The sequence below is a fragment of the Mustela nigripes genome, chromosome 7, assembly GCF_022355385.1.
Source record: "Mustela nigripes isolate SB6536 chromosome 7, MUSNIG.SB6536, whole genome shotgun sequence".
Taxonomy (NCBI): Eukaryota; Metazoa; Chordata; class Mammalia; order Carnivora; family Mustelidae; genus Mustela; species Mustela nigripes.
The window spans coordinates 19,444,342-19,457,883 of NC_081563.1; the positions used below are offsets into that span (position 1 = coordinate 19,444,342).

Genomic DNA, 13,542 nt, shown 5'->3' on the forward strand with positions numbered 1-13,542 from the left:
GCCGAGACCCACGCCCCCTCATCAACTCTGCTCTGTAGCACCTGCAGAAAGGACGGCCCAAGAAGTCTACGGGCCCCTGAGGAGACAGGAGGAGGTGGCTGTCAATGTTTTCCAGAGGTTGAAAATTTGAACTCTGGGATTTCTGGACGCCCAATTACACTTCACTTAGTATAGTTCCATAATGCTGAGACCAATGACTCTGAGCTGTCCTAGGAGTGATGGTAAACTGGGACTTCCACAGTGTGGCCCCATTAGAATTAGGCTACTCAGCAGAGGTCATCAGAGACCCCTTGTAGTCTTTTAGCACATTGTTTAAACAGGCAAAGGCAGGAGACCCTCTTTGGTGACTTCAAATGATCAGTACTGCACCTCTGAGATAGAGTGGCTAACAACAAAAATAGACAAAAACAAAAAAACAAACAAAAACAAAAACAAAAAACAGTCCTCCTGTAAATGCTGGCCAAAAAGAGGTACAGATGAAAACAGAAAGACCCCAAAACTGCTACAATGCTCTATCTGCCTATGGAGGGAATGTACAATATCTACGGAGTGACATCTGTGACAAGAGTCTAATGGAAATACTATCATTTCTGTAGAAAGGCTCAAAACTCATACCAAGAGTGTAGAAATATCAATATATGAGACTCTTTTTTAAGACCAACATGGGGTTCAAACACATAATCCCAATATTAAGAGTTGCACACTCAGGGGCGTCCGAGTGGCTCAGTCATTAAGCGTTTGCCTTTGGGTAAGGTCATGATCCCAGAATCCTGGGATCAAGCCCCGAGTCAGGCTCCCTGCTCAGCAGGAGGCCTGCTTTCTGCCTTTGGGTAAGGTCATGATCCCAGAATCCTGGGATCAAGCCCCGAGTCAGGCTCCCTGCTCAGCAGGAGGCCTGCTTTCTCCCTCTCCCACTCGCCCTGTTTGTGTTGCCCCTCTTACTAAGCCTCTCTCTGTCAAATAAATAAATAAAATATTAAAAAAAAAAAAAAAAGAGAGTTGCACACTCTACCAACTTAGCCAGCCAGGCGAGCCCATACGGGAGACTCTTAACCACAAAAGGAACCACTTCCTACGTAACCATAAAGGGGATCGATGAACTACTGGGAGATAAGAAAAAGAGCCAGTAGTTGTCAAACTGTGGTTACAGAGTGTCCTTAAGGTCTGCCATTAGGTATGCAGAAGACAAGGGAGACAAACCAGTAACTCTCTGGATGTTCAATTCTACCTCAAACAACGGAGCTCCACTGTCATCTATTTAAATGCCCCCATTAACATTTTAGTTAGATTTTTCTCTAAAGATTTTATTTATTTATTTGACAGAGAGAACACAAGTAGGCAGAGAAGCAGGCAGAGAGAGAGGGGGGACGCAGGCTCCCTGCTGAGCAGAGAGCCCGATGTGGGGCTTGATCCCAGCACCCTGGGATCATGATCTGAGCCAAAGGCAGCAGCTTAACTGACTGAGCAGCCCAGGTGCCCCTACTTAGATTTTTTATTAGGAAAATAAATCCCCTTGAGATTTTATTAGGAAAATCATCCTCTTGAGAACAGAGTTTGTACCTTCATGCAGCTATGAAGACCTGCCAGAGTGCTTTCTAGAGAGAAGAAGTTGTTTATTGATGCCCTGGGTATAATGGTTCATATTACGGGATTCCTAGAACTCCTTGGTGATTCTAGATGAACTACCATCTCGTGGGATAATTAACTATTAGAAAAAAACTTCAGTGTTCTTTTAACTTATAAACTTACTGGAAGAACAATTCAGACTATTCAAAGAAAGGGACTCCAATTCGAGATAATAATTTTTTTTAAATGAAACATCCCACCCACAACAATAACGTGTCAAGAGTAACCCAATTTTGTACATCCGTGATTCATAAAAAGAAAAAAATATCTTGGTTAAGAAGAATTGGTTAAGAAGAAAAATACGCAGGTTAAGCATCTGCCTTTGGCTCGGGTCACGATCCCAGGGGATCCCTGGTCCTGGGATCAAGCCCCGTGGCAGGCGCCCTGCTCAGTGTGGAGTCTGCTTCTCCCTCTCCCTCTGCCTCCTTCTCCCTCCTCATGCTCTGTCTCTGTCTCTCACTCTCTCTGTAAGATAAATAAATAAAATCTTTTTTTAAAAAAAGAAAAAAACCTGGTATAATAATAGAAGGAAATTGAGGACTAGAATTTCTGCAAAGGTAGTTAAAATGAAACACTGTGTGACACATATGTAGGAATTCACATTTGGTTTATAGAACCTGTCTTGGTATTACCTTTGACCATAGTAGCTTTCAAAGAATTGTTCTTTCCATGGCTCTACTTTTTTCTCCTTCTCAATCTCTTGGCGAATTCTCACCTGCATCTCAGGTGTAAACTCACCTGTAATGTAAAAAAGGGAAAAAAAGGATATTCAACAAAAATATGCTTTTTTAAACTTTTAAATATTTGTAAAAAACTGGTGCAGGAGTCAGAATACTATCATGTGTAAGTTAGAGAAATTTCTCCCAATTTCTCACTGGAAAGAAGCCCCTAGAAGCCACTGGGGGACATCCAGTGCTTACACACCACCGTGAGCAGTTGCCAGTGCTCAGCTGAGGCCACCTGTGTCTTTCCTCTGGGCTTCTCTTACAGCACCTCCCTCCTGCTCCAAACATCATACTCCCTACAGATTTATCACTAACCTTGAATTTGTCATTTCTTAAAGAGTCACATGGTTTCAGTAAATAATACCATTGGGCATTCTGTAATTTTAAAGTTCTGCTTCCCTTAGGCAAGTTGTATTTTGTGCCTTTTGTCTCGTACTGCATAATGAACAGCTGTGACCCAGGACCCAGCTTCCAGGCAGCCGAGGTTCCACTAAAACGGCAGGGAGTTATCTGGGAGTGGTCAGTTTTCAGTTAGAAACTATACCATTCTAGTGCCCTGGCATAAGGCACTGAACATGCCAATGACCGCCCCACTCTGAATATGACATTTACTTGCATACACCACTATCTACCTCCATCCCTCCCACTCCGACAGCAGAGGACACCTGAATCTCTTGGGTAGGCCATCTTCAAACTGCGGCTCAAAAAGCCTGCTCTTTTTTATACTCTAATACCCAGGACGTCAAGGAAAAATAGATAGAAATGGTAGTGTTCAAGTTTAGGTTTCTTCAGGTTAAAAGAATAGAGAGGAAAAGTGTTGAAGGACATAGTCCTGGGCACGGGAGTAGAAAAGAGGACTTTGCCTGTCAGAATCTAACCCAGAACTACTTTTTCAGGGAGCCTACTGTATACGAGAGAATGAGGAATAAAACATACTGACTTCTGTTCACATGTGTACAGTGTTCAAAGTTTTTGCTGCTCATAAAATACGATCATATGACTAGGCACAACAGTGACTGCTCATATGCAAAAAGAGAAAAGAAAAAGAAAAAGAGAAAAAAAAGAAACACTGATAACAATCAAAGTACCACTGATGACATTACCGACTTTAAAAAACTGGGTGGTGGGGGAACCAGGGGGCGCGAGCGCCTGGGTGAGTCCTGATTTTGGCTAAGGTCATGATCTTAGCGTCCAGAGATCAAGCCCTGCTTCCAGCTCTGCATTGAGCCTAGAGCCTGCTTAAGATTCTTTCTGTCCCTCTGTCTCCCTCCCTCTTACTACTGTTTGGTCTCTCTTTCTCTCAAAAACAAAACAAACGAAACAAACAAACAGACAAAAAATGGGGAGTTAGGCAGGGCAAAAATCCTTCATCAAATCATTCTTAAAGAAAGGTAATAGTAATGCGTATGTTTTAAAGTGTTTATGTGACTGCAGTTCAGGAAAAAAAAAAGTGGTCTTTGCTCAAGGAAATCTTTAAGAGACAGGACCAGAGTAATCAGTGAGAAAGCATCTCTACACAGAATTGCTTCTCCCCACCCTGCCCAAAAACCACAGGAAGGCAAACATCAACATTGCAGTCAATACAGAGGTTAATCAGTTGGTCAAGTAACTCTAAATGCTACTGATCGGACAAAATGTCAGCAAGGAGTAGCATTCCTAATGCTCTCCTTAAAAGTGTATTCATTTTAAAGCTTCTCACAGTTGTTTTAGGCTATGTCTTGGTACACCTTCATGTGACCTTCCAAGTGTTAGTTTGTATTCCACGTGTACTGAAAAACAAACATAAGAGAACACTGTAACTCTAATTCTGTACTCTGCTTATTAAAATTTCAATTCCTAGGCATTCACCTAGAATTACTGAATCAAAATCTTTAGGAAGAGAGACTAAAAATCTATTTTTTTAGTTTCCCTAAATTCAAAGGTGACTTTGAATTCTTGAAGAAACATTGCTAGACTCCACCTGGAGCCAGACCTGGTTACATAGGATCCAGACAAAAGTTAGTATAGGGTTCCACACAGGATAGCTAGTTCTATGCTACGGAAACATCCTGTCCTTAGCCTACTAAAATTGCTCAAAAACTCGCCGAGGCACAGAGGTGCCAACATGCTCTCATAGTAGCTCCAAGTACATACACACTCTAGGAGGCACAAAGTTTGAACATTTACCTTCTGAGAGTCTTTCCTTCCAGCCTTGGGCTGCTGAAGTGAAGAACTCATTGTTAAGGGCTGAGCCATTTAACTTCATCAGACCATCTGGACCAACCTGAGACAAAGAACAAGCCAAGAGAAGCTTACAAAGAAAGCCAAATATACCATGTGGAATTGTACTTTCTTTAATTTTAGAGAAGAATGTATATACATTTAATTTTATAGAAACCTGAGTATATCATCCTGGATACTTAATGTATCACATTTTCTAATAAATTTCTTTCCTGTTTACCTCTCATCCCTTCTTTCAATTCCATTCCCCATTAAGTATACTCAAAGAATTGGGGTGCCTGGGTGGCTCAGTTGGTTAAGCAACTGCCTTTGGCTCAGGTCATGATCCTGGAATCCCGGAATCTAGTCCCGCATCAGTCTGCCTGCTCGGCAGGGAGTCTGCTTCTCCCTCTGACCCTTCCCTTTCTCATGCTCTCTCTCTCTCCAATAAATAAAATCTTAAAAAAAAAAAAAAAAAAGTATACTCAAAGAATCATCTGCAAACAAATAAATCTACATGTAAGAAGGTTTCTCCCTGGGAGGTTTATTATTTCTCTTATAAAACTGTGACCAAGCTTTGAATCTTCTTTTTCTCACGTAACACACTGGGGAAGTCTCTCCAAGTCGACTGGCAGAGTGTTCGCTCCTTCGTAACAGCCGAACATGTTTCACTGTAGGCACGCACCTCAATTCATCCTCCAGTTTCGTAATCATAAACACACACCTTGTTTCCAGTACTTTCCCATAATCAACCAAGCTGCAGTAAGCATTCTGGCAAAGATGAATACACTAGAGCTTTTACTTCTGTGGAATAAACTCTAAAAGCAACGAAATATCTGTGTCTATAACTAGATATTGTTAGATTATTTTCCAAAAAGGCTACAACAATTCATATTTCTATCTGAAATATAAGAGTGTACTCTTTGTCCTGTGAACAATATATATTAATGCGACTATTTAATTTCTGCCATTCTAATGGGTTTAAAAAATGGTAAAAATTTCCTTTATCTTGACTACTGGAGTTTTGTTCACCTTTTTGCATATTTATTAAATATTTAGATTTGCCATCTTGTGAAATGCTTATCATTATGTATATTTTTCCAAAAGGCTACTTATTTTTTTTTAAGGCTACTTATTTTTATTATCAATTTGTGAGGATCCCTTACATACTATTCATAGTAAAACTGTCACATCCGCAAAAAATACTTTCTCTCATTTATCTGCCTAGAGACTTGATTTGTGGTATCTTGCCAAAAGGTTTTAAGACTCTTTCTATTCAAGATTTTAGATTTCCTATCATGGTTTAGAACCATAAATCTTATTTAAGGACATAAAACACAGATCTAAAAAAGATTTAGACAGAAAAGTTGAGTAAAATTGCCCTTCTCCCCACAGTTAATATCGACATTCCAATCAGAACCTCTATGCAGAGCTGTCATTAACAAAATGATTTTCAAGTTCATAAGGAAAAAACAAGAAAAACCACCTTTCCAATTATTAAACATACCACATACGAAGCCACTGCAGTTGAAAGTCTTATTACTAACACTTGAAGGAACAAAGAAACAAGTGGAAGATGAGAGAGTATGATAAACACACACTGCTTATAACTGAACAGAATACATAATGAAGATGGGATTTCGAACTGTGAGAAAAAGATGGCTCTATCAAATACGTAGTGGTGAAACAAGAGGCTATTAATAAGCAGAAAATACAGTTGAACCCTGATTTCAGAGCAATACAAAAAAAAAAAAAAATCCTAGGTAGATTAAAAATTTAAATGTAACCCGTAACTCAAAAACAATTTTTTCAGAGAAAATTTAAGTAACTACTGGGACATCCTAGCAACTGAGGAACTTCCCCACCAGCCTCACGTTCTATACCTATCAGGGCCCACATTATCTGCCCCCACCCCTACTCCCGCCCAGCTCTAGAGCAGAAACTGGTGAACTTTTCCTGTCAAAGGAGCAACTGCAAGTATTTGAGGCTCTGAAAGGACATAGGCTCTCTGCTGCCACTACTTCACATATGCCACTGCTGCACGAACACAGCTCTATGCCACATGTAAACTAACGCCAGTGACCATATGTCGATAAAACTTTATTCACAAAAACAGGCAGTGGACTAAAACTGGCCCAAGTTTGCTGACCGCTGACTTGTTCTCTAGAAAGTGGGAAGAGGGGTGACAGTTTCCCCTGTAAGAACAGGGGACCTCTGCTTGAATGGTCCAGAAACGAGCAAGTTACTCCATCATAAGTCAGTCCATTTCAACAGCTACAGCTGTTTAAAAAAATGTTATTTTAACTTCACATCTGCTTTCTGGAGAAACAAGTTTAGCTGTTTCTATGACAGATCTTTAAATATATCTAGATAGGTGCTTTAATCCATTCCCCTCCGTATTCTTTTCTCTGATCTAAATTATGTCTTTTTCCTTCATGGCTGGGCACTCAGACAATGAAAGATGTTTAAGTAAATTTTAAGTAAAGATGTTTAAGTTTTCGATGTTCCGTCCTAGTAATAACCAGGATTCTACAAGCACCCTAAATTGCATCGGACAGTGAAGTTGACTGGAGCTCCATACTTCTAGACATAAGGACGTTGTTTCTCAAATTACCATGTGTTCTCACCATACTCAAAAAAGGCCAAGTAATGTCCTATTAAGAACTTCCCACCAGCCTGAACTCCATGGGAAATTGAATAGATAAATTATAAAGTCCCTTTTCATTCTAGAATTTTATGTGGCAATCCTTCCTCTGAGAGAGGATAAGGGCCATTAGTCAAAAGACCATTCTAAGAAACCTACACTAGAGTTCATAGGCCTTTAGTTAGGTCCGAGCACATTCCCAACCTAATAACCTGAGCCTTTAAAAAAAGATGAGAGCAAACCCCAATGAGAAGTTCTTTAAAAACTTTGCAGAAATCTCAGCCTCCTAACTTGTTCAAACCAAAAGGTGGGCATCCCCAAAGCTGTAATTTCCCCCAGGAAGTTTTAAGGAGGGAGAAGCAGTAGCTGGGAAGGAGCAGCTCTACTTTCTTCTTTACCCCACTGCTGGTAGTGTAGCTGACTTACTTGGTCTCCGGGGAAATGGAATCTAACCTGCTTTCCTATGTGCTGACTCACATCATTACGCTACTGAAACTAACATCAGTACAGTTTAATAGAAAGATGATATTCTGAGTTAGAAATATTTTATTTTTGACACAGACAATTAGCTAAGATGAGTTGTATACCTTACTCTTCTTTAATCTCTTACCACAAACCAGGGTATAAATTTAGTTTTCATACTGTTAACTTGGGAAAATGCCTCTCTTTCATCTTGTTTTTATAATGATTAGGAAATGAGGGGAGAGCCCATCAGGTTACTTCACACAGAGTACGTGTTTGGAAATAATAAAAAAAAACCTGGGGCGCCTGGGTGGCTCAGTGGGTTAAAGCCTCTGCCTTCGGCTCAGGTCATGATCTCAGGGTCCTGGGATCGAGCCCCGCATCGGGCTCTCTGCTTATTGGGGAGCCTGCTTCTTCCTTTCTCTCTGCCTGCCTCTCTGCCTATATGTGATCTCTGTCTGTCAAATAAATAAATAAAATCTTTAAAAAAAAAAAAAACCTTTAGAATTAAATAAACCTCAGAAAATCATAATGATTCTATCTTCCTTTTGTAGAGAGGAAACAGATGATCAGAAGGGCGAGTGACTTGCTAGTCACTCTTTCCTTGATAAAAGCTAAAATCTCAGATCTTGACCTTATTACTGACCACTCTTAATCTCTCTGGTCCCTACCCAGAGAGACCAAATACCTTTGGTATTTCTTCTAGCTATCTTTTTTTAAAGAGTATGACCTATATTCGGTTTTGAAAGTTCTCAATTATGAAGGCAATAAATGTTTTTGTTTATTAAAAAATCTAACAAAAGAATGAAATAATTAACATTCTTACTCTCTTAGAAAAAATCCATTCAAAAAATCCTTGTTCAAGGTCTTAGGCAAGACAACTCTTCCTCTTCGACTGTATTCATTGAATACCTCACTTTCTAATATGATAGCTACATAAAGTTTATTCCATGATCTTGACATTCTGATAAGAGTTTTTTTTCTTTCTAAGACTTACAGGGCAAAACTATTACGAATACTTACATAAAAATGTTCTTATTTCTTGTTTTAGCACCTTTGATGCCACTTCTTTATAAGTATATATAAAAAGCTATTTTAAAAGTTTTAAGGAGTGCTAAAGGGGATGTGAAGAAAGCTTCAGAAGGGTTTCTGAGAACTGCTTATGCGTGAAAATAACACACCTGTCGATCCACCTCTGGAAGCAGTAGAAGAAGTCGCTGCTGGCAGTCTCCAGGAAGGACGGAAAAGGTGTGCTTGTTGATCAGCGCCCGAAGGTTTGTATTCACCAGAATGGAGTCTGGGGTCTCAACATCAATTTCAGCACATTTAGTCCTTTTCATTTGCCCTACAAAACAGGGGGAAAGAATCATTTGGGTCTCCTTTACATTCCTTTCTATTTTAAGTATAGCTTACACTGCAGTGCAAAAAAATCACAATTGTAACTACTTTAAATATCACACTGTGAAGAAGGAACACTTAAAAGGGTTTTAGAAATTTCTTCTAAGACGAACAAAAGCAAGGCATGACACATACACAAAATTATCAAAAGAAATCCAGAGGCGCCTGGGTAGCTCAGTGGGTTAGGGCCTCTGCCTCCGGCTCAGGTCATGATCTCAGGGTCCTGGGATCCAGTCCAACATCAGGCTCTGCTCAGAAGGGAGCCTGCTTCCTCCTCTCTCTCTGCCTGCCTCTCTGCCTACTTGTGTTCTCTGTCTGTCAAATAAGTAAATAAAAATATTTAAAAAAAGAAATACAGAAAAATTCAAATCTATATATATCATCCTGAGATCCCTTTTCCTTTGCCATCAGAATTTTTTCATCAATTTTAATTCTGATTACCTAGAAATGTTGTAACTGTAGAGCTTAGTGGTTTCAAGAAACCTGGTCACTATCAAAAGGTTACAGTCATGACAAAAAATATTATAAACAAAAGACTAACTTGCCAAAAACATTTGCAAATCCTGACAAAACTTTACAATTCTTCATATTAAAAGTGCATCTAGGGGTGCCTGGGTGGTTCAGTGGGTTAAAGCCTCTGCCTTCGGCTCAAGTCATGATCTCAGGGGTCCTGGGATCCAGCCCCGCACTGGGCTCTCTGCTCAGGAGGGAGCCTGCTTCCTCCCCTCTCTCTCTCAGCCTGCCTCTCTGCCTACTTGTTTTCTGTCAAATAACTAACTAACCAACTAACTAAATAAATAAATGCATCTAGGGGCGCCTGGGTGGTTCAGTAGGTTGTCTGTCTTCAGCTCAGGTCATGATCTCAAAGTCCTAGGACAGAGCTCCACATGCACTCCCTGCTCAGTGGGAGGTCTGCTTTTCCCTCTCCCTCTGTGCTTCCCCCACCCCACCGTGGCTTGTACACTCTCTCTTTCTGCCTCTCTCTCAAATAAATAAATAAAATTTTTAAAAATAAATTAATAAATGTGCATCCACATGGGGTGCCTGGCTGACTTAGTTGGTAGAACATGCGATTCTTCATCTCTGGGTTGTTGAGTTCAAGCCCGACACTGAGCATAGAGCTCACTTTAAATTAATAAACAGACTGGTAGATATTTTTTAAAAAGTTTACGGGCATCTATAAATCAACATGGAAAAGAAATATTACCATGAGAAAAATGAGCACAGGTAATTAATAGTTGGCTAACCATAAACAAATCCTACGGTATTATTATTATTTTTTTTTGAGGATTTTATTTATTTATTCGACAGACAGAGATCACAAGTACACAGAAAGGCAGGCGGAGTGGGTAGGGGGAGAAGCAGGCTCCCCACTGTGCAGAGAGCCCGATGCAGGGCTCGATCCCAGGACCCTAAGATCATGACGTGAGTCGAAGGCAGAGGCTTTAACTCACTGAGCCACCCAAGCCCCCCAAATTTTTTTAAATGCCCATTAAACCAATGAACACTTTTGTCTATCAAAATGGCAGATACTGCAATATAATGACGAAGCTACACACAGAAAAAGCAAAGACAATTGTCAAATACTGCTGATGTGTCCCAAATTAATATAATCTTACTGGAAGAAAATTTATAACAGATGGAAAAATTTAATTGCAAGGAATCGAAGATCCAGAAATTTCACGTTTAAAAATACATGCACAAAGCTACACAATCCTGGATGTGGATAACCTCTGCTCCTGGTTGAAGGTGAAACAAAAGTAATCTCTCCTAAGAGGAAAGGATTTCCCTTAAGTTAGGCCCATAGGATCTTACAAATTAAAATCCAGCACTATCTCACACAGAGACTGCCGTGACAAACCACCAGACATTCTACCATGACAGAGTCAATAGAAACCAAAAATAAAAGGTTGAGTCCTCAAAGTACTGCTACCACTGAAACTGTCAAACATAAAATACTGAACAGTGCAGAATGAAATGATTAAAGAAATAAAGCATGTGACTGTAAAAATGGGGATAAAATAATCAGGAATGAAAACAATCAGGTCTCAGTAAATTCCACATAATGATCAGTAACAGCAGCACTAAACACTTCTAGAAGCTTCACTAGTGCCAGGCATTATTCTAAACACTGATAGGTGTTCACTCACTTATTTTTCACATAACCCTAGGAAGTGAGACGCTACTACTGTACATTTCACAGATCAAGAAAATGAGGCTCAGACCTGGTAACTTGCCCAAAATTGTACTGCTAAGTTAGAGTGCAGGAATTCGAACCCAGCACTGGGGCTTCGGACTCTGTTTTTATCACTGTATAGAGGAAGAGCCATCATAAACAGCATGAACTCTGACTACTAAGTATTTAAGTTAAGGGTTCATAACAGAAACATAAAATACATACATATTTTATAAAGACCTTATTTTTTTTTAAAGATTTTATTTATTTATTTGACAGAGATCACAAGTAGGCAGAGAGGCAGGCAGAGAGAGAGGAAGAAGCAGGCTCCCTGCAGAGCAGAGAAGCCGATGCAGGGCTCGATCCCAGGACCCTGGGACCATGGAACTGAGCCGAAGACAGAGGCTTAAACCACTGAGCCACCCAGGTACCCCTAAAGATCTTATTATTAAGTAATCTCTACACCCACTGTGAGGCTTAAACCCACAACCCTGAGACCAAGAATCACATACTCCATACACCGAACCAGCCAGGTGCTCCCAAATCCCAATATATATCTTTAAATTTTTTATTTAAATTCAATTTAATTAACACACTGGATTATCAGTTTCAGAGGTAGAATTTAGTGATTCATCAATTGCATACAACACCCAGAGCTCATAACATCAAGTGCCCTCTTTAATAGGCAGAGAGAGAGAAGGGGAAGCAGGCTCCCTGCTGAGCAGAGAGCCCAATGCTGGGCTCGATCCCAGTATCCTGTGATCAGGGGGTTGGACCTCTGCCTTCGGCTCAGGCCATGGTCTCAGGGTCCTGGGATAGAGCCCCGCATCGGACTCCCTGCCTCTCTGCCTACTTGTGATCTCTGTCTGCCAAATAAATAAATAAAATATTAAAATAAATAGTAAGTAAAATAAAAAATAAGAAAGAATTCTTGAAATCTGGGAGCACATGGCTGGCTCAGTCAGTGGAGCGTGTGACTCTAAATCTCAAGGTTGTGAGTTCAAGACCAAGTTGGGTACAGGAATTGGTTAAAAATAATAAAATCTTTAAAAGAAAAAAAAAGGATAAATATTTTTTTAATTAATTTATTTATTTCACAGAGAGAGAGACAGCGAGAGAGGGAACACAGCAGGGCAGTGGGAGAGGGAGAAGCAGACTTCCCGAGGAGCGGGGAGCGCAACACACGGCTCGATCCTAGGACTCTGGGACCATGACCTGAGCTGAAGGCACATGCCTAACGACTGGGTCACCTAGGCATCCCAAAGAATTCTTGAAATCCAAACTTGCCTTTCTGGGACTGATTTACATTTTAATTATAGTGCTTTTGGAAAATTATGCTACATGTGTGGATGTAGAGGCATTTCTGGTCCCGCAGGAGCTGTGGCTCAGGTACCCTGGTGCCTGCAGAGAGCAGGACCTATTGAATTTGTTCCTGCTCCCCAAGAACATGCTTGAGTGACAGGTAAGGCAGGAAAGGAAATAATTGAAAGATCACCAGGCACAATTCAAGAACCTAGTGTACAACCTGCCGGAGGCACCAGCTTCTTTGCCTTACTGCCCTCCTTCCAGCAGCCAGACAACTTCCTTGTAAAAGTTGGTTTGCTTCTGGGTGGATAATAAAATGGAGCATTTTTGTTAGAGGCAGTATCTGCCATAAACTAAGCATACCCTTTGATCATCAATTCCACTACCAAAGATTAAAATTATTCATAAATTACATACTTACAGAATGTATACTAATATGTCAAACCCAGAGTTTGATCTCATGGCCCTGAGACTATGACCTGAACTGAAATCAAGAGTAAGATGCTTAACTTCATTGAGCCACCAGGCGGCTTTTTTCGTTTGTTTGTTTTTTAAGATTTTATTTATTTATTTGACATACACAGATCATAAGTAGGCAGAGAGTGGAGAGAGAGGAGGAAGCAGGCTCCCTGCTAAGCAGAGAGCCCGATGCAGGGCTCAATCCCAGGACCCTGAGACCATGACCTGAGCCGAAGGCGGAGGCTTAACCCACGGAGCGACCCCAGGTACCCTCTTATTTTTTAATAAATAATTTCATAAAAACAAACAAAAAAAGCACAGTCTGAAAATATTATTAATTCTGTTGTCACACTTAACAGCTTGGAAGGGGCTGGAACCTATAAATGGGTCTGGTATAAACTAATCCTATGAATTTTGTCAGCATTGCTGCACATTTTGGGCCTCTATTCTTACCGAGATGTTGATCATCCCAATTTTTGCATCTCTGTATATGAAGTATTTTCTTTTTCTTTAGTTGCTTTTTTGGAATCTTCTCATTATCCTGGGTG

The 13,542-nt window shown here is 40.3% G+C and overlaps 1 protein-coding gene across 2 annotated transcripts in view; it reads right to left on the minus strand.

Annotated features, from left to right (window-relative positions):
* The window catches only part of ASXL2 (ASXL transcriptional regulator 2), a 136,441-nt gene that overhangs the window by 15,985 nt on the left and 106,914 nt on the right, over nt 1-13,542 (minus strand). For both annotated transcript variants that reach the window (XM_059405277.1, XM_059405276.1), the window contains 3 exons: nt 8,838-9,001; nt 4,518-4,614; nt 2,259-2,364 (listed from right to left, as the gene is read on the minus strand). In XM_059405277.1, the coding sequence (XP_059261260.1) occupies nt 2,259-2,364; nt 4,518-4,614; nt 8,838-9,001 (367 nt within the window). The remainder of the gene's footprint in view (nt 1-2,258; nt 2,365-4,517; nt 4,615-8,837; nt 9,002-13,542) is intronic.